The sequence below is a fragment of the Bubalus bubalis genome, chromosome 19 (genome assembly GCF_019923935.1).
Source record: "Bubalus bubalis isolate 160015118507 breed Murrah chromosome 19, NDDB_SH_1, whole genome shotgun sequence".
Taxonomy (NCBI): domain Eukaryota; kingdom Metazoa; phylum Chordata; class Mammalia; order Artiodactyla; family Bovidae; genus Bubalus; species Bubalus bubalis.
The window spans coordinates 18,397,973-18,419,941 of record NC_059175.1 but is presented as its reverse complement, the minus strand read 5'-3'; the positions used below and the strand labels follow the sequence as shown (position 1 = coordinate 18,419,941).

At 38.5% G+C, this 21,969-nt stretch overlaps 2 protein-coding genes across 2 annotated transcripts in view; one reads left to right on the top strand and one right to left on the bottom strand.

Annotated features, from left to right (window-relative positions):
* DEPDC1B (DEP domain containing 1B) overlaps positions 1–21,969 on the bottom strand; it is a 94,827-nt gene that overhangs the window by 7,702 nt on the left and 65,156 nt on the right. The window contains exons 8-9 of the mRNA XM_006046965.4: positions 7,106–7,272; positions 4,270–4,446 (exon numbers count right to left, since the gene is read on the bottom strand). Of these exons, the coding sequence (XP_006047027.3) occupies positions 4,270–4,446; positions 7,106–7,272 (344 nt within the window). The remainder of the gene's footprint in view (positions 1–4,269; positions 4,447–7,105; positions 7,273–21,969) is intronic.
* On the top strand, positions 16,630–16,998 carry LOC112580618 (small nuclear ribonucleoprotein G-like). Its single transcript, XM_044932410.1, has one exon. It carries the CDS (start codon positions 16,653–16,655, stop codon positions 16,875–16,877), a length of 225 nt encoding a protein of 74 aa, XP_044788345.1. The 5' UTR covers positions 16,630–16,652; the 3' UTR covers positions 16,878–16,998.

The following is a 21,969-nucleotide window of genomic DNA, read 5'->3' as shown; positions in this document are numbered from 1 at the left end:
GGTGGATGAACCCAGAGCCTATTATACACAGTGAAGTAAGTCAGAAAGAGAAAAACAATTACCATATACTAACACATATATATGGAATCTAGAAAGATGGTACTGATCAATCTATTTGCAGAGCAGCAATGGAGACACAGACATTGAGAACAGATTTATGGTCACAGCTTGTCGGGAGGAGAAGGAGAGGGCGGGGGGTATGGAGAGAGTAACATGTAAAATAGATAGCCAGCGGGAATTTGCTCTATGACTTAGGGAACTCAAACAGGCTCTGTAACAACCTAGAGAGGTGGGATGGGGAGGGAGGTGGGAGGGGACATATGGAGGTAAACCTATGGCTGATTCATGTTGATGTTTGATGGAAACATCAACGAAATGCTGTAAAGCAATTATCTTTCAATTAAAAATAAATAAATTTTAAAAATTAAAAAATAAAATGAATTTATAAAAAAAGAAAAGTCCTTCCATAATGACAAAAAAAATTCATATAAGCCACAGTTTTAAACAAGAGTTTTTGCCTCTTTAAACCTAAAAGCCATTTTCATAAGCAAATAAACCTTGTGCCCTCTACTAATAAGATCTGAAATTTACACATAAACTAATAAACATGTTGACTAAAATGATTCCAAACACACAAGACGAGCTATGTAGGTTCTTCTGACATCTGCAGAGTCTGCTTCCCCATCCCTTGGGGACGGGCAGAGGCACAAGTTCTAGCCCAGATGTTGTGGACAGGAGAGTACTGCACCCACCCCATCTCCAAACACGTTCCAGTAGGAAACAAGTGAAAACAAATGTGCAGACACTGCACAGGGCAAAAGGGAGAAGGGAGACACGGAGGGAGAAGGCACCAAGATCTATACAATAGGAAGATATAACGTGCATTAAAAACATTTAATTTCAGAGTCCAAGAAGTTCATCTTCTCAAAAATATAGTGCATATATATATATCTCTCACCTACTGTTCTTCTGTGGTGGATAAGATTCCTACCATTACATTCACATCTTTGATTTAAGATTTTTTTTTTTCAGAAGCTACAGTTAAAAATAAATGTGTTGCCAAGAAGAGGTATTTCATCAAGTACATTCCATGCCTTGGCACCAGTTTACCAGGTCATTTAGATAACCCGAGAGAGAAATAGAGAGAGAACAGACCCATAAGGAAAAGGGGCACACATTCAACACTTAATTTTTATTTGAACCAGGAAGTCCGGAAAAAGCACCAGAAGAGCCAGAATAAACGGTGAGGCCCAAGTAAAATGTGCCAGGCTGAAGCCTAGGAAATGAGAAAAACAACAGACACCTATGCAAGAGAAGAGGGTTACAGACGAGGCCAACAGAAGGTAGGTGTCAAAAACAATGCAGATCTCACTGCTTATCTATCCCAGGGTCAACCATGAAACTGCCCCAAATAATTCACCAGAACAGTCCAGGTAACACTTCATTTTCAGAAAGGCATGACCCCAAATATTATATGACAGAGAGGCCTGTGTGAGAGAAGAGAGATCTATAGATTCTGAGGGCAAAAACAAACAATTTTTTGGCTATTTGAGTGTGTACTTCTAAGAGAGAAAATGTAACTGGACAACCAGATAGTTATTGATTTTATTCAGGGCCATTGCTGTGCCCCTTCACAGGATCACACTGCTCTGCAGTTAAGTTCATCACCTCTCAGCCTTCTGCTCTTCAGCTGACAGAGAAGAGCTCACAGGGCTGTGCGGTGTGAACACACAAGTCCAAGACACAGAGCAACACAGTCACTGCCTGCAGTGCTGCTTGCAGAAATGCAGTGAAAGTTATTATGTTTTCCTTTTTATTTTTATTTTAAAGTTTGGCTCATAAAATATCAAGGGGAGGTGGGAGATTAAACTAAAACAACAGTAAGATTATACTTTCACTCATTCAAATGGCAAAGGTATGTATGTTAATAAATAATACCCAAAGTAGGCAGGGGTGTAAAGAAATGAATACTTTCTTACCAATGATGGGAATGCAAACTGAAACATTCACTCAAAACAGAAATTTGACAGTATGCAATCAATGTTTAACACACATTCATGATCTTTGACCATGCAATGCCACGCCTACGAATTTATTCTTAGAAAATAATCAGAGGAGCTAAACAAGAAAAAAACTTAGCTATAAAAAAGTTACTGTTATAATGCTTGCAAAAGAGAAAAAAAATGAAAACCATCTAAATACTAAACCAAAGAAAAACATTTAAATAAAATATGGCATATCTCTATTATAGAATATTATATTACTAATTATAATGATATTATAGAATATTAATTATAATGATTCTATGGAATAATCTAACAATAATGTTAATAATAACAACAGCAGTACCAAATGAGGGCTTACTGTGTGATAAACATTATTCTAAGCACTTCATATGTGTTAAACCATTCAATCCTCAAGATAGCCCTAGAGGTAGGTATTAACTATTGTTGTCCCATTTTACGGATGAGAAAAGAAATGTTCATACAGATGCTAAAGCTGAGAGACGTTATATGTGTGTGTGTGTGTGTGTGTGTGTGTGTGTCTCCTTAGTTGCTCAGTCGTGTTTGACTCTTTGTGACCCTATGGAGTGCAGCCCACCAGGCTCCTCTGTCCATGGGGAGTCTCCAAGCAAGAATACTGGAATGGGTTGCCATGTCCTCCTCCAGGGGATCTTCCCAACCCAGGGATCGAACCTAGGTCTCCCACATTGCAGGTGAATTCTTTACTGTCTGAGCCACCAGGGAAGCCCACGAATGGGAGTGGGCAGCCTATCCCTTCTCCAGGGCATCTTTCCGACCCAGGAATCGAACTGGGGTCTCCTGCATTGCAGGCGGGTTCTTTACCAGCTAAGCTACCAGGGAAGCCCCAAGAGACATTACAAAACATGCCATAGTCACACAGCTAATAAAGGGCACATCAGAAATTCAAATACCATTTAGCTTGAGTCTGTGCTCCTCGCCATTTTGGGACAATCAAGAATATTTAATGATGTGGAAACTTTTTGCTATATTGTTAAGAGAAAGTAGGTACTTTCTCTTATTACTTATAAAGTAAGTTATAAAAGAGGAATAAAAGGAGGAGAGATGGAAGGAAAGGAGGGAGAAGGGGAAACAGAAAAACATCTAAAAAGACTCTAACACTGACTTAACATTTAGAGTTACTCTGATATTTTGGGTGTATTTTCTATATTTTCCAAATTCTTTCAATGTATTAGGTTGGTAATTACCAAAAACTAGGGGGAAAAAAAAAACTTTGATTTTAATTCGTAAATTGCACATTAAAAAACAGATAAGTATTTAAGATACTTTGGGGGATAGCAGTTCACTGGTTCACTGGTCTTTATTTGTGGAGCCTCAAAAAATGCTTAATGAGAAAGAGATCCAGTCATTCAGAATGAGCCAAGCAGACCTTCTGCTTGCCTTTACCCAGAGTTCCTGCTCCCACAGGCTGACATACAAACTCTACTGTGGGGCCCACATGATAGTAATACATTATAGTTCTTTTGCATCATTTTAATATAGTAAACACAATGACAATAAAAACAATAAAAATAGCTACCTTTGAAAAAGTATCTGCCATATGACAGACATCTGTGCCAAGGATTTTATAATGCAGCATCTACTCTTTACAACAACTTCATAGAGTAGGTATGGACTATTTTAACACTTGCAGAAACTGAAATCCAGAGGGGTTAAGAAACTTGCTCAGAACCAAACAATCAGGAAAGTGGGGAGCCAGGGGTCTGGCCCAGGTCCTATGGCTCTGAAGCCAGGTGAATCCTTCTACCACTCTATGGCTTATGGCGAGGCAGTATGGCAGGGTAGTTCAGAGCACTGATTCTGCAGAATGAGTTCATCAATGTGAATCCTAGCTCTGTAACCTTGGACATATTACCTACGTTCTCTGTCCCTCAGCTTTCTCATTCAAAAAATAGTGTCTAGGTGGCAAGGCTACTGTGAATCAAGGCATTATTCCACATAAATCACTTCCATCAGGAAGTATATGCAGAGTCTGAACAAACCCATTTAAGGAATTTGCAAACAAAAGTATGCAGCATTCATTGGCACCACAAAACCTAGTGGGTATTCCAGACATTTTCCAAAGACAAGAACAAACACATGCAGTGCCTACGATATACCAAGTCCAGTTGTAAGCACTTTGTACAAATTAACTGAATCTTCATTAACAAAAACGCCAAGAAGCCTAGCAAATGTACATGACTTTTGGCAGGCAATTTTATAGGGCTGGTAACATCCCTTCCTTTACCTGGACTCTTCGTAGATGGGCCACACGCTCCTCTATGGAGGTCTGCAAGGCCAAGGGGACTTTCAGAATCTCTTGGTAATTGTCCATCAGAAATGTCACCAACCTAGCAGCTAGTAAGTCATCCAAGTCCACTTCATCTTTGGAACACAAGATACAATGGGAAAATGTCTGAACCATCTAAAAAAAAAAAAATGAGGTTAAGGGAGTATATTTTTAAATAAACACAAGATGAGGATTTTGTTTTGGTTTGTTTTTTACCTGCTCTGAACTATTTTTCAAAAAAGAAAATGACTAGTCAGTGAGAAATGACCCACAGCACACAGTGCCCATCTTATCTGTCACCTGGACACACCTGGTCATCTCAGATGGGGTAATCTTTTCATCAACCAGCAAGAACAGAATGTGCCTCACATCTCACAGGGACTTAGCAGAGATGCTTGTCTGAGCAGTTTTTAAAGACATCTCCCTTTATAGATGTTTTAAATATATATTAAACAAGTTCTGAAAATTATTATCACCATCGTGACTTGAAATCATGTAGCACTCTTAAGTTCAAAGTACTTTATAACCATTTAGCCTAATAATATCCTAATTTCTTATTATTTTACTTAAAAAAAAAATCTGCTAGCACAATCTGTGCTTCAAACATCATAGTTTTTCCTAGTTAACTGTTATTTTCTCCAGGATTTTGTTAAGTGCATTGATAATCACCTTTGATCAAAACCATCAGAAGTACTTTAAGTAATGAAATATAAAAAATATAGCAGTTGCTTCCATAGAATTCATTTTAACTACTCCATTCTTAATACAATCCTTTCAGTTCAGTTCAGTTCAGTCACTCAGTCATGTCCAACTCTTTGCGACCCCATGAACTGCAGCACACCAGGCCTCCCTGTCCATCGCCAACTCCCGGAGTCCACCCAAACCCATGTCCATTGAGTGGGTGATGCCATCCAACCATCTCATCCTCTGTCATCCCCTTCTCCTCCTGCCCTCAATCTTTCCCAGGATCAGGGTCTTTTCCAATGAGTCAGCTCTTCACCTGAGGTGGCCAAAGTACTGGAGTTTCAGCTTCAAAATCAGTCCTTCCAATGAACACCCAGGACTGGCCTCCTTTAGGATGATGGATTTTTTTCCCCTTTTCCTACAAATTTTATTGCTGACAATCTTATCTCAAAACCAATAAGCATGTAAATAAGTCAGGCAGAGAAAGACAAATACTGTATGATATCACTTATATGTGGAATCCAAAACATACAACTAACAAATACAACAAAAAAGAAACAGATTCACAGACACGGAGGAAAAAATGTAAGGCTACCAGCGTGGAGAGGGAAGGAGAGAAGGGCAATGCAGGGGTAAGGGATTAAGAATTACAAACTATTATGTATAAAATAAGCTACAAGTATATATTGTAAAGCACAAGAAATATCACCAATATTTTGTAACTATAAAAGGACTATAACCTTTACAAATTGTAAATCACTATATTGTACACCTGCAACTTAAATTGTACATCAACTATACTTCAATTTTAAAAACACCAATACAGATGACATAATGTAATTCTGTTTAGTAAGACTTCATTTCATCCACCTACTACAGGGGATACTTTATCTTCACTCACCTACACGCACAGAGGAAGAGACACACACAGACACTCTTTGTCCGGGGACTCTAGCCCCCAGGTATTTGGGAATCCCTTGAAATTGTATGCAAATTTTACCTATGCATTCTTCTGGAAAATAGGGGCAAAGACTCCTTTAGCCTTTCAGAAAGGTCCATTAGCCCACCTACACATCCACCTACCATAAAGAGTTAAGAATCACTCTTCTGGGCACTGACTGGTCCTCTGACCTTGTGCCACACCTCTAAAAGTGGGCCAGTAAACCCTCAGGCATACACAGTGGTCCAACAGCATATGGAAAGGATGTACATACCAATGACACATCAATTTTGCTTAGTATTTTCTGAGGAAAATTAAAAAACTTACTAGTAAATAACTCTAAACCTAAACCCTATTTTAAAACACACGCTGACATAATAAAGGAGAAATAAAAATCAGCCTACTTTTTTAAGCAAAATTGAGAATATATTAAGAAGTATCCTCACTCACGGACCCTTGGATCATAGCCTGAAAGATACACATTTTCTCTCTCTTCCAAGTTGTCTGGTCCAACTCTATTTCATTTCTTCCTTTTTTAATCTATGATGTATGGTGCATCTATTCTACTAGTTAGAGTAACAAAGGCTTTGCAGCCCTTTTTGTCATGAAGGAGAGAATGTGGTTTCTTGAGAGGCCAGTGATCTTTCCTGACCACACTTTCTTCTCTTTGTGTTGACGGCAGGCAGGATGCAGCAGCTATCTCTACACTCAGAGTCTACCCCTACTCATTCTTTACTTTTCATTATGTTCTTTAATACTTTGGCCACCTGATGTGAAGAGCTGACTCACTGGAAAAGACCCTGATGCTGGAAAAGATTGAAGGCAAAAGAGAAGGTGGACATCAGAAGATAAGATGGTTAGATAGCACTGCCAACTCAATGGACATGAATTTGAGCAAACTCCAGGAGATAGTGAAGGACAGGGGAAGCCCGGCATGCTTCAGTCCACGGGGTCACAAAGAGTCGGACATGACAAAGGGACTGAACAACAACAAATGTTCTTTAAGTCACTAAGACCAAAAGAATAATACCAGCCTGAGTGGATTTCAAGCCATGGCTCTTTAAGCCAGCCTGCCTTGTACCTTCCTCTGGTTGCCAAATTAGTAAACTTGACTCGAGTGAATTTTATACCCAAAACCCCAATCCTCTTAGATGTCAGAAATCAACCTACCAGTGTTCGGGTGCCAAAGCCGTCACACAGTGGTGGCATCTCCTTATTTAAGCAGATCCTTGCCATCATCCTCATCAACAGCTGTAACTTTCTCCTATTTTCAGGGGGCAGGAGGAGGCAGCAAATTTGAAAGGCTTCGATGGCCATTTTCTCTTTCTGTAACAAACCTGATTTAGGGGAGGAAAAATAAAAGGTTTTACTCCTTTAAAAACCTATAGCCTACCTGACTCTATTATGTTCACATTTTTATAAAATATGTATTACTAAAATTATATAAAGCACGTTCATATGTTCAATTATACTGGGCTAATTGCTACAGATCCACTGTCACAAATGAGCATAGAAAATACAAACCATCAACTAGGCATGGCAAATATATAAAACACACACAGCCATTTTTCCCTCCCACAACTTGACAGTTAAAACTAAATTTTCATAGCATTCTTTCCCATTGAATCAAGAGCAGTCAGGTTAGCCCTAACGTAACACTCAACACTCAGATAGTGTAAGAGAACCAAGATAGCATGGGCAAGAACATGAATGTGCCATCCCTGTCCTAAAATCTCCCCTTTTGTACTATTTCCTTATGATGAGCAGGGTCACCATATTTCCTGACTCTCATGGACTAAATAACAGGACTAATGCTCTTGGGATCATTCCACTGCCAAAGACTCTACTTCTAAATAACACCTGTCAAATAATCCTTCCTCCCAATTAAGCTATTTTTTCTAGCTAACTGTGCTGATTCAATTGTGTTACATGTCAACCCTCCTCAGCCAGTATGATTTTGCTAAAATTTAGGGTATTCTAATACTGTGTTCTCTTCAACCGTATTTGTCCATCTTCAAGCCTTCTAAAGAGATGAAATTGCTTTCACCAATGTATTGGTCCATATCCAACCTTTTCAAGTTCCAACTAGTCTCTGACTTAAGAGACCAAATCACCTTTTACATTCAGCAGATATTTACTGGCCACATACAACATGCCAGGAACAATGCTAGCTCTCTTTGAAGAGCTTGTGCACTGTGAGAAGAAGAGGCCCATAAAGTAGCAAAATGTGAGGGGCACTGCAAGAAACATCTGCAAGGGGCATATCAGGGAAACTCTAAGTCACTCAGCAGGACAGTAGCATAGGCTGTGAGAGCCCAGTAGAAAATAAGCTAAAAAGGTCAGCAGAGATGAGATCTTGGGAAGGTCTTGAATGCTAGACTAAGGACTGTGTGAAGAAAAGTTAAAAAGGAAAAGGAGCTGCAGAATGATGGGAAAATAATCCAAGAGTTTTGGTGGTTATTCTCTAAGGACATTTGAGCAGAGATCCAAAGAAAATGAGAGCAAGCCTGGTAAATATAACAGAGACAAATTTTCAAGGTGACTGCTGCTGCTGCTGCTAAGTCGCTTCAGTCGCGTCCGACTCTGTGAGACCCCATAGATGGCAGCCCACCAGGCTCCCCGTCCCTGGGATTCTCCAGGCAAGAACACTGGAGTGGGTTGCCATTTCCTTCTCCAATGCATGAAAGTGAAAAGTGAAAGTGAAGTCGCTCAGTCGTGTCTGACTCTTGTCAACCCCATGGACTGTAGCCCACCAGGCTCCTCTGTCCATGGGATTTGCCAGGCAAGAGAACTGGAGTGGGAAATAGCAATTACAAAGATTATGACAAGGGAATATGTTTGAAGTGTTTGAGGAACAGCAATGAGAGTAGTGTGAAGACAGAGCAGAGTGCAAAGAATATTCAAGTCAGAAACGAGGAAATTAGAGAGGAAATTTTTATGGAAACACATAAGACTCTGAATGCCTCAAACAATCTTGAGAAGGAAGAACAAAGCTGGAGGTATCGTATACTCTGATTTCAAACAATACTACAAAGCTTAAACAGTATGGTACTAACACAAAAACAGACACACAGATCCATGGGACAGAACAGAGAGTCTAGAAATGAACCACACTTATATGGGCAATTAATCTACAATAAAGGAGGCATGAACACACAATGGGGAAAAGACAGCCACTTCAATAATTGTTTCTGGGAAAACTGGACAACTTCATGCAAAAGAATCACACTGGAGTACTCTCTCATACTATGCATAAAAATAAATTCAAAATCAACTAAAGACTAAAATGTGAGACCTGAAACCATAAAATTCTAGAAGAAAATAAGCAGTATGCTCTTTGACATTAGTCTTTATTATATTTGAAGGGATATGTCTCTAAAAAACAAAAGCAAATTAGACAAATGGGACTACATCAAATTAAAAGGCCTTTGTACAGTGAAGAAAACTATCAACAAAATGAAAACTCCAATTACAGAATGGGAGAAGATACTCTCAAAAATTAAAAAACAGAACTATCATATGATCTTACAATTCCACTCGAGGGTATTTATCTGAATAAAACAAAAACACTAATTTATAAAAGATGCATGCTCCCCTGTTCCATTCCAACATCAATCAAAGTGCCCATCAATGGATGAATGGATAAAGAAGGTATGTGTGTATGTAGATACAGATATAGATATTGGGTTAGCCAAAATGTTGCTTTGGTTTTTAAGTAAAAATAAAAGACACATTTCTGATTTTCACCAAGAACTTTATTGAACAATGTATTCGCCATTTTGTTCCACTACCTTCTGCCATTTTTTCAGGCAACATCATAATCCCATCTTCCCAAAACTTTTTATCTTTTTGAGCAAAAAACTGTTCCAGATGCCTTTTATAGTCTACCAGGGAATTGAAATTTTTGCCATTAAGAGAATTTTGTAAAGACCAAAAGAAATGGAAATCCAAAGATGCAATATCTGGTGAATATGATGGATGAATCAGAACTTGCCAGCCAGCTGTTAACAGTTTTTGCCTGGTCATCAAAGAAATACGAAGTCTTGTGTTTTCCTGATGGAAGATTATGCATTTTCTTTTGACTAATTCTGGACACTTTTTGTCAAGTGCTGCTTTCAGTCAGTCTAATTCAGAGCTGTACTTGTTGGAATTAATTGACTGGTTTCTAGAAGAAGCTCATAATAAAGGATTCCCTTCCAAGCCCACCATATACACAGCATGATCTTCAGAAGGCAAGAAGGCCCCTGGTGTGGTAGGTGGTGGTTCATTTCATTCACCCCATGATCTTGTCTGTTCCTTATTATATGATTATAAGATTTCTTGATACAAATTAATCTGACCAAAGTAAAGCATAAAAGCTTTTTACCTTGTGATTACAATCAAAAGACAAGTCACAGACTATGAAATTATATTTCCCAGATTTAAGGATTAGTACCTAGAATGTATTTTTAGAATGACAAAAAAGAACCAAAAGAAAAAAAACTGAGTAAAAGATAGAAAAAAAAATTTACTCAAGAAGAAACCCACATGACCAATAAACAGTAAGAAGATTCCTTTTCATACCCATCAGATTAATAAAATTAAAGGACTGGTAAGGAAACAATCAAATAGGAATATATCACGAATGGATGTGTAAATTGCCAGGACAACTCTGGAAAGCAATTTGCTAGAACCAGTAAAGACATGAATATCAAACAACTTAGTGATTCTGCTTCAAGATACACAGAAATACATGGATATCTTTGAAACCTTACAAAATATACTGGGTCAGGGTGGCGGGCACATGGATGTCTATTATACCACCCTCCTTCCAAACAGTACTTTTGGCGAAAATTTAGAAATTAAATTGCAGGGTTACTTTCTTTTTGCTGTGCTGGGTCTTCATTGTGGATCACGGGTTTCTCATTGGAGTCACTTCTCTTGCTGCAGAGCTTGGGCTCTATGGCACACTTCAGTAGCTGCAGCTTATGGGCTTTGTTGTCCCGCAGCATGTGGTCTCCTCCCAGAGCAGTGACTGAACCCCAGTCCTCTGCATTGGTAGGCAGATTCTTCACTGGACTTCACTGGACCACCATGGAAGTCCGGCAGGGTTACTTTTTAAAGTGCTATTTGAGAATGTTTTCTTTCTATGAACAATACCACCAAAAACAATGAGTACATTTGGCACTAGATCTTGGCTTGTAAGTATCATTCTCTACAAAAAGAAACCAAGAATTCTTAAAGAAATGGCTGATTCCAGGGTTGGTAACAGAAAGTAAAACTTGAGCCTGTAGTGGTAAAAATAAAGTGCTTCAAGAATGCTCGGGACACAGCAAAAGGCTACATGAGCCATTCTGAAAGAACCCCTCCCCCGGGATTCAAAATACATGTGTATTAGACTGTGCTGAAGAATTGATGCTTTTGAACTGTGGTGTTGGAGAAGACTCTTGAGAGTCCCTTGGACTGCAAGGAGATCCAACCAGTCCATCCTAAAGGAGATCAGCCCTGGGATTTCTTTGGAAGGAATGATGCTAAAGCTGAAACTCCAGTACTTTGGCCACCTCATGCGAAGAGTTGACTCATTGGAAAAGACTCTGATGCTGGGAGGGATTGGGGGCAGGAGGAGAAGGGGACGACAGAGGATGAGATGGCTGGATGGCATCACTGACTCGATGGACGTGAGTCTGGGTGAACTCCGGGAGTTGGTGATGGACAGGGAGGCCTGGCGTGCTGCGATTCATGGGGTCGCAAAGAGTCAGACACGACTGAGCGACTGAACTGAACTGTGCCAAGTCACTTCAGTCATGTCCAACTCTGTGCAGCCCTACGATTGTAGCCCGCCAGGCTCCTCCATCCATAGGATTCTCCAGGCAAGAATACTCGAGTGGATTGCCATGCCCTCTTCCAGGGGATCTTCCCGACCCAAGGATCGAACCCAAGTCTACTGGGTCTCATGGACTGCAGGCGGATTCTTTACTGTCTAAGACACCAGGGAAGTCCTGTAATTAGACTACTTGATATTATCCTATATGTCATGGGGCTGTATTCAGTTTAATTCCCTCTACCACTAGTCTTTTTAACTCCTAAAGTCCAATTTGGTTCTTTCTTCTTTGTTCTTTTTTTATGAGATTATCTTTATTTAAAAAAAACACATATACAATTGGTTTTGGTATATTCACTAAATTATGCCCATTACCACCATCTTAATTCTAGAATGTTTTTCTCACTGCAAAAAGAAATCACCATACCTATTAGCAGTCACTCCTCATTTTCTCCTCCCCTCAGTCCCTGGAAGTCACTAATCTCTATCTCTATAGATTTGCCTGTTCTGAATATTTCATATAAATGGAATTATACAATATGTGATTTTTTGGGGTCTGGCTTTTTTCACTGAGAATGTTTTCAAGATTCACCCACATTGTAGCATGTTAACAGTACTTCATTCTTTTTGATGGCTCAACAATATGCCATTGTATAAATATACTGCTTTTTTTGCATTTCTCATCTGATGGACTTGTTTTTTTTTTTTTTTAACTATCTGAGTAATGCTGCTATGAACATTCATGTACCAGGTGTAATGACATATACTTTCAATTGCCTTGGGTATGTGCCTAAGGGTGAAACTGTTGAATCACATGGTAACTCTATGATTACCTTTTTAAGGAGCTACAGAACTGTTTTACAAAATGGCTCTGCCATTTTATATTCCCACCTGTAATATATGATGGTTCCAATTTCTCTATATTCTCATTAATACTTGTTCAGTTCAGTTCAGTTCAGTCGCTCAGTCGTGTCTGACTCTTTGCGACCCCATGAATTGCAGCACGCCAGGCCTCCCTGTCCATCACCAACTCCCGGAATTCACCCAGACTCACGTCCATCGAGTCAGTGATGCCATCCAGCCATCTCATCCTCTGTCGTCCCTTCTCCTCCTGCCCCCAATCCCTCCCAGCATCAGAGTCTTTTCCAATGAGTCAACTCTTCGCATGAGGTGGCCAAAGTACTGGAGTTTCAGCTTTAGCATCATTCCTTCCAAAGAAATCCCAGGGCTAATTTCAGAATGGACTTCAGAATGGACTGGTTGGATCTCCTTGCAGTCCAAGGGACTCTCAAGAGTCTTCTCCAACACCACAGTTCAAAAGCATCAATTCTTCGGCGCTCAGCCTTCTTCACAGTCCAACTCTCACATCCATACATGACCACAGGAAAAACCATAGCCTTGACTAGATGGACCTTTGTTGGCAAAGTAATGTCTCTGCTTTTGAATATGCTATCTAGGTTGTTAACCATCTTTTATATAGCCATCCTAGTGGGTGTTAAGTGGTATCTCATTGTGGTTATGATTTGCCCTATTTTGAGGACCATCACCCTAGAGATGCACAGCCTAGTGTGTATTCAGCCACAGATTCAAGGAGATTCCCATGCAGAGTCGTGGAGCTTTTTCTATATATAATTGCTTTATATTAGTTTGCTAGTGCTGCCATAACCATATATCACAGATTGGGTGGCTTAAACAATAGAATTTTTTCTCTCACAGTTTTGGAGGCTAGAAACTATGATCAAGGTTTCAGTAGGTATGGTTTCTCCTGAGGCCTCTCTCTATGGCTTACAGACGGCTGCCTTCTTGTTCTGACCTCCATGTCATCCCTCAGTTTGTCCAAAATTAATCTCCTCTTCTTATTATGACACCAGTCATATTGGACTAAGGCCAAGTCACACAGCTTTTAAGTGGAGAAGTTGGAGCTTGAACAAATAACAATAATTTAACAAATAATTAACAAATAATTTCTGCAAATTATTCAAAACATTCAGTTCAGTTCAGTTCAGTTGCTCAGTCATGTCCGACTCTTTGTGACCCCATGAATTACAGCACGCCAGGCCTCCCTGTCCATCACCAACTCCCAGAGTCCACCCAAACCCATGTCCATTGAGACGGTGATGCCATCCAACCATCTCATCCTCTGTCGTCCCCTTCTCCTCCTGCCCCCAATCCTTCCCAACATCAGGGTCTTTTCAAATGAGTCAGCTCTTCGCATCAGGTGGCCAAAAGTCATGTCATTTATATACTCAATATTAGGAAAGTGGAGATGCAAGGAGAATAGTAAATGAATTAGAACCAAATGACTTTGGAAAAACTACTCAACTTCTTTTATGGTCCACTGAGATTTTCCTCATCTGGAAATGGCAATAATACTAATACCAATCTCACAGGGGTATTGTGAAAGTTACAAAAACAATACTATAAAAGTGTGTCCAAAATTTTGAACAATACTCTTTTTATTCACAATGTACAAGAGAACACCTGTATGTTTATTAAAATTAAATACATAATTCAGGAAGACTTTATACACTTCAAGGCTTGATTCTGTAAGTATCAGTTCAGTTCAGTCACTCAGTGATGTCTAACTCTTCACAACCCTGTGGACTGCAGCACACCAGGATTCCCTGTCCTTCACCAACTCCTAGAGTTTGTTCAAATTCATGTCTATTGAGTCAGTGATGCCATCCAACCATTGTGTCCTCTGTTGTCCCCTTCTCACTGCCTTCAATCTTTCCCAGCATCAGGGTCTTTTCAAATGAGTCAGTTCTTCACACCAGGTAGCCAAAATATTGCAGTTTCAGCTTCAGCATCAGTCCTGCCAATGAATATTCAGGTTGATTTCCTCAAGGATTAACTTGTTTTATCTCCTCACAGTCCAAAGGACTCTCAAGAGTCTTCTCCAACACCACAGTTCAAAAGCATCAATTCTTCAGCACTCAGCTTTCTTTATGATCCAACTTTCACATCCATACATGACTACTGGAAAAACCATAGCTTTGACTAGACAGACCTTTGTGAGCAAAGTAATGTCTCTGCTTTTTAATATGTTGTCTATGTTGGTCATAGCTTTTCTTCCAAGGAACAAGTGTCTTTTAATTTCATGGCTGCAGTCACCATCTGCAGTGACTTTGGAGGCCAAGAAAATAAAGTCAGCCACTGTTTCCCCATCTATTTGTGTTCTCTTTCACTTTCACCAAGAGGCTCTTTAGTTCCTCTTCACTTTCTGCGTTAAGGGTGGTGTCATCTGCATATCTGAGGTTATTGATTTCTCCCGGCAATCTTGATTCTGGCTTGTGCTTCATCCAGCCTGGCATTTCGCATGATGTACTCTGCATATAAGTTAAATAAGCACAGCGACAATATACAGCCTTGACATACTCCTTTCCTAATTTTGAACCAGTCTGTTGTTCCACGTCCAGTTCTAACTGTTGCTTCCTGACCTTCATACAGGTTTCTCAGAAGGCAGGTAAGGTGGTCTGGTATTCCCATCTCTTGAAGAATTTTCCACAGTTTGTCTGGCAAGTATATAATGTTCATTTTCTGCTCTGATGTCGAGAACACTACAGGTGCTAAATTTAGTATATTAAGTGACTGAAAATACTTGGGAGATCAGTTATACTACTATTTTGTCTGTTTAACAATCAAATGAGATTTTGAAAATTCTGCTCCCCTATCTTGGAAGACTGAACATTACTGAATGCCTTCTAGGCCCCAGTTACTATATATTAAGCAATTTTATCTGTTCACATTTAATCATTTTGACTATCCTGTAACGTAGGAAATATTGCCCCATTTTGCAAACAAAACCAAAGCCCAAAGTAGTTAAGACTTTTAGACTTTTCTCACAGCTAAGATTCAAACCTGTGAATCCCTTAAATATATAATTAACAACTTCCTCTCAATAAGTCCAATTTGGTTTTAATTTGGTATTAAAAGTGAATGGTCAGCAATTATTTATTATCAATTAAAAGACTTCACTCTCTACTTAATACCATACTCTACATACATATTAACAGAGGGCAGGAATAGAGATGCAAATGGAATGGAGAATGGACCTGTGAACACAGCGGGGAAGGAGAAGGCAGAATGAATTAGGAGAGGAGCACTGCCATGCATACACTGCCATGCACAGAGCAGCTAGTGGGAAGCTGCTAAAGAAGGAAAGGGAGCCCAGCGAGGTGCTCCATGATGACGTAGCGGGGTGGGTTGCAGGGGTGGGAGGGAAGTTCAAGAGGGAGGGGATATATGTATACATACAACTGAGTCATGTTGTAATTATATTCTAATTTAAAAAATTTTAATTGAAATTAAAACTAAGAACAACTAACATTCATAATGATAAATCTAATTTATTTATTTATTTTTTAAAATATTCCTAAAACCCACCTTTTTCTTGTGGCATATTCTTTTTTTTTTTTTTTTTTTAATTTTATTTTTAAACTTTACAATATTGTATAGGTTTTGCCAAATATCAAAATGAATCCACCACAGGTATACACGTGTTCCCCATCCTGAACCCTCCTCCCTCCTCCCTCCCCATACCATCCCTCTGGGTCGTCCCAGTGCACCAGCCCCAAGCATCCAGTATCGCGCATCGAACCTGGACTGGCGACTCGTTCCATATATGATATTATACATATTTCAAGCCATTCTCCCAAGTCATCCCACCCTCTCCCTCTCCCACAGAGTCCAAAAGACTGTTCTATACATCAGTGTCTCTAAAGATGATGAAAATAGCTAACATTTATTAAGCATCTTATTATGAATCTAAAGTGTTCTAAACTCTAACAGTATCTCATTTAATCTTTACAATAATCTCTGTGAGGTAGACACTATTATAATTTTTGTTTACATATAAAGGAAAATGAGGCTTAAAAGATTATATCAGGGAGGCTTCTTTGAGCTCGCAGAGTAGACATGAGCAAAGCACACCCTCCCGAGTTGAAGAAATTTATGGACAAGAAGTTATCATTGAAATTAAATGGTGGCAGACATGTCCAAGGAATATTGCGGGGATTTGATCCCTTTATGAATCTTGTGATAGATGAATGTGTGGAGATGCCAACTAGTAGGCAACAGAACAATATTGGAATGGTGGTGATACGAGGAAATAGTATCATCATGTTAGAAGCCTTGGAATGAGTATGAACAATGGCTGTGTTCACCAGAGAAATCAATGCTTCCATGTGTCCCCTCTCCACATTTTACTACCAGAAAAATTGGGTTGTGTACATTTTCTTACTTTTTTGTTAAATAAATTTTTGTAATAGCCAAAAAAAAAAAAGATTATATCATTTGCCCAAATCACACAGTTAGTCAATAATAGAGAAGAATTTGAGTCCAGTTTGCCCTAAATACCAGCCAATTACTTCCTAAGGATAAATTCATAGAAACAGAAATGTTGGTTCAAAGAATATGCACAAATATTCAATAAACAGACAAAAAAAATGGCATTCTTCAACTTGAGGCAAGGATTAGAGAATGAAAAGAATGGAGAATTTCTCAATGAAGCTATATTTGAAACTAGCTCTTTTACAAGAGAGTCCAGAAAACCATTTTCTTGAGACTTCAAAATGAAAGCTGGTTTTAAAATAAAAATGATTGCCAGTTCCCCTCCCACAAAGTAAAAACAGAATGGAGTTTATCCCTGAAGATTAGGGATGAAAAACTGAATATAGCCCTATAAAATATGAGCCATAGGTAAAAGGTATTTTTATCTGAATGTAAAGGACAAGTCATGTGATTTTTTAAATCATGTGTAAAGGATGAACCATGTGTGAAAGGCAAGCATTTTCAGTTATCTATTAATACCAGTCATATCTGAACAATATTTTCTGAGAAGTCTTCACTGTGGGGACAATCACATAAGACTGTGGGAACCTCACATAAGTCCCCACAATCATCTTACTATGTAGGTAGGTAGAGTATTGTTTTCCAAAAATGTTTTACTACAACTAAAATTAAGAAATATATCTTATATCACAATAATATATATACAAATACATAGGTATTTAAAACAAAAAAGTTTATAAACATGCCTACTTTTATTATATACAGTGCACTCTGACATTTTATATACTATTCTATGGGTTTATCTGTTTTTTGTTTTTTTTTAACGCTGTTCTACTATATAGAATTCACATCCAACATGATAGCTTATGAAACAATGGCCTATGAACTACTAAATTTGAACTGAGGACTTCATATAACAAATATCCAGGAATACACAGTCAGAAGTCAAACAGATATTCTAGTCTTGAATTTAGGAGGTAGATCTGAGTTGAAGATAAGAACTGAAAATCCTCCTGGGTAGGTGATCCATGAAGTGCTATAGATCTGATCAAAGAGAAGATTTGATATTTCTATAATACTTAAGTCCTTCTGGGCATCCTGTTCCAAGGATATTATTTTTCAATCTGTTCAAATGTCAACATTTTTAGCTCTGCCTTTGAATCTTGGAGTACTCTGTATTGCTTTCCTTAGTTCAAATACATGTAGGAATACTTAAATTTCCAAAAACTTTAATTTGAGCTGTCTGTTTCTATTTCCTAACTTCTTTCTCATTGCTAACCATTACCTAGTCTTTTTTTTTTCTCCCTTGACAAAAGCACACTACAAGATTTAGGAAAAAATGACTGCAAGAGAATTTAGCTTTCAAATATCCATGACAGTCTACAGTTGAACTTGAAACATCTTCAACAAGTACTTGAAGTACTCACTGATTTCAAAGAGCTTCTTGATTTTTGTTTAAGGTTCAAAGAGTTTCAATGCTTTAGCTATTTTATTCTTTGGACTCATCTCATTTTGCTAAATAAAAACTAAAAGAGTGATTTTTTTCATCTTTCATTATTTCTAAAATCTCATCATCACAAAATCACTGAATCCTCCTTCTCTTGAGAAAATAACAAGGGCCTTCTACAGCCGCAGAGGTAACTTGTTACTGCCACTTCAGAATGATATAATAGTGCTTATCCTAATTATAGACAATGAAGCTCTATCACAAATAGTTTTACATAAAAAAATCTTCCTATCATTTGAGAGAAGGCATGGCTAGATAGCAACATATGATTATCCTATCTCAACTTATGCATTGTTCCAATACTTTGTAGTTTTCAAAATGAAACAAACAAAAAATACCTAATAGAAGATGTGTTACCCATCACTTTAAGTTCCATATTTTCCTACCCATAAGTATGATAGGCATTATTGCTATTTATCACAATGAGAAAACAGGCCCAGAAAAGAAAAGCAATTTACCAGAGTGGGTACAACTAGGTCAACAAACCAATAAGTTACCTGGGCTTCATGTTTTCATTGGTGAAAAAAGAATAAAATAATGAAAAAATAAACTAGTCACCAAATTACTTAAGCAATTCATCTGAGACTTTTTTCAATCAGAGAAACATTCTGTTATTTAGCTGAACTAAGGAAGGATAAGTGAATAAATAATTAAATCTCAAAGAAACCCAACTGCTCCTTATGAAAGTAATAAAATAAAAATCAATGGGAATTTGTAATGTTCTATGTTTTAGAAGTTAGGTGACATTTTTGGCCATAATGACCAAGTGACAGGTTCAGAATTCTCCAGTGTTTTATGTGACACCTATCTTTGTCACCCTCCTTCCCACTCTCCAAAGATATTAGATTTCTATTTTCAAATCATTAGGAACACAAATTTTCATTTTTGCAAAGTAGACCTGATCATTCCATTAACATATACAGTAAGCTATTCCTTACGAGAGTGTCAAAATGGAAGTGAAATTTATATACTTTTGAGAAGGGCTGGAGTTTCCAAAAAGTCAGTGGATCATATCTGTTCAGCCAGAGAATATAAGAGACTTGAGAAGGGTTCATTGTAGTTTTCGAACAACCAAAAGAATATAAAAGTTAAGTCACAGTTTCATTTCCACTGAGAAGAGGTATAAAAAGGAAATGGTTTATTCTAAGCTGTAAGAATTCAAACTACATACCAAATGGTAAGAACTCCCTGCCTACAAATGTTATGTGGCGGTCTGGATGGGAGGGGAGTTTGGGGAGAGGGGATACATGTACATGCATGACTGAGTCCCTTTGCTGTCAGCCTGAGACTATCACAACATTGTTAATCAGCTTTACTCCAATGCAAAATATAAAGTTAAAAAAAAAGAAAAGAACTCTCTGCCTAAAAAGAGACACAGTAAATGAGACTATTTCTCCGGACACTTTTAAGGAAAACCAAGCAAGTTGCCTTTGTGAACTGGCTTAAAGGCAGATACAGAGTCATGCACAAACAAGATGACACCCTCTTTCCGACAAAAGTGTCCCAAACTGCTATAACACTTTTATGAGTTCTTTAGCTTTTATGATTAGAAAGTCTTTCACCCAACCCAACATCAGATAAATATCAACTATTTTAGATTTGCACTTTAAAAATTTAATTCTCTAATCCAGCTGGAATTAATCCTGCTGAATAGTCTAAAAAAGGTCTTAATTTTCCCCCAAGTTTTGTCAATTATTCTTATGATTACTAGTATACTTATAAATTATGTATGTGTTTAGTTATAGCCAGCGAATGTCTAGGCATTGCCTAAATTCCTATCTTTAAGAACTACCTAACTCACTTTATTCCAATAGTCCTGACATAACAGTAGTCATTACATTTGGAGGTGATTCAGTATGCTTACTTGGCCCATTGGCAACTTCAAAAGCTCGGGCCATAAGCCCTGGGACCTGACAGCAGAGACCTGACCAGAGAGAACTCGGGACTAACGTGGGCAAGAGCCCCTCTCTCTGGTCAAGTGCACCAAATAGGCACTCTCTGAAAAAAAGAACTGTTTTTCCCTAAGGATTACCATGGGATAAGGTCCCTGAGACCATCTGAAGCCTGAGGACAGAGAGAGGGCACACAGCTCCAGAGGATCTCTACAAGTCACTATACACAAGAACCAAAAAGCAGAAAACCTAACTTCACAAACATTTCTAGATTAAACAACACAGGCGGAGATCTCAGTCTTTGAGCTAGATGATCACATCTAGTCTGAAAGTGAAAGTTAGTTACTCTGTAGTGTCCGACTCTGTGACCCCATGGACTGTAGCCCACCAGGCTCCTCCGTCCATGGAATTCTCCAGGCAAGAACACTGAAGCAGGTTGCCATTTCTTTCTCCAGGGGAATCTTCCCAAACCAGAGATCAAACTTGGGTCTCCTGCATTGCAGGCAGACTCTTTACCAACTGAGCCACCAAGAGTTAGATAACCAGTCTAGTGAATTCCAATGGCACGTTCTAAATTTCACCTCCATGAGAAAAGGAACAGCAAAGGGCTGTTCAGCCTTCCAGACTATTAGCACATAAATTGGGAGCCGCAAGCCCACCTGCCTATAGGAGCAGACAAACGGAATAAATGAACAGCAAAAGGGGTCAAGTGAACTTGACTTCACCATCTGAGAACAGCAGCGAATCCTGGGGCCTTGGTAAATTGGAATTCATGTCCCTGAAACACTGGCTCCCTCTAGTGGAGGCACTCATTTCACAGCTATAGCAGCTTATACCACTGAAAATTCAAGATCCAAAACTGCCAGATTTTCCAATTTTTTAAAGAAACCAAATCATAAATTCTTACGTAAATTTCCCATTTCTTAAAGTTTTACAATTAATTATATTAAATTTTCTTTTTAAAACACACAGGTTAAACCAGATGTATTTATGAGACACATTTGGCCCATGGTCTAAGATCTCAGATTTTAATACTATACACAACCAGCCAGTCAATTTTCCAAAACACTCTTGCCCCCATGCTCTTCCGTGCTTTCTTTATGTCTTGTTTCTTCCTCCGTATGCCAACTTATTGCAAGCTACACAACTCAATGGATTCCAGGGAGCACGTGAAGAGTGAGTGCATGTGAAGGGTGAGTAAAGGCTGCTATGCTGTCTCATTCACCCTATTCAAGAGTCAGCCAAACTCTGATGTTGATACAAGAAACTGCCATTTTGGAAAAGAATATTATTATTCAGTTATGTTGTTAGGGCAGACTGCTGAGCCAAAGTAAATCATTTTCTTAATTATAACAGGAAGTCTTAAACCTCAAAAATAATGGGTTTTTTCCTTTTTTTTTTTTTTTCTCATTTTTTTCTTGAAGAACTCTTCAATATCCTATTCCACCTATCAATGACTGTTCTCAGGGTCACATTTCTGGCAACAAGCTAGTATTATTTCATGCAAGAAGCAAAAGAATGACCCTCAAAAAAAAATCCATTT

Bases quoted from the DNA above. Each gene is read 5' to 3' on its own strand.
- LOC112580618 (XM_044932410.1), top strand. From the start codon at position 16,653: ATGAGCAAAGCACACCCTCCCGAGTTGAAGAAATTTATGGACAAGAAG.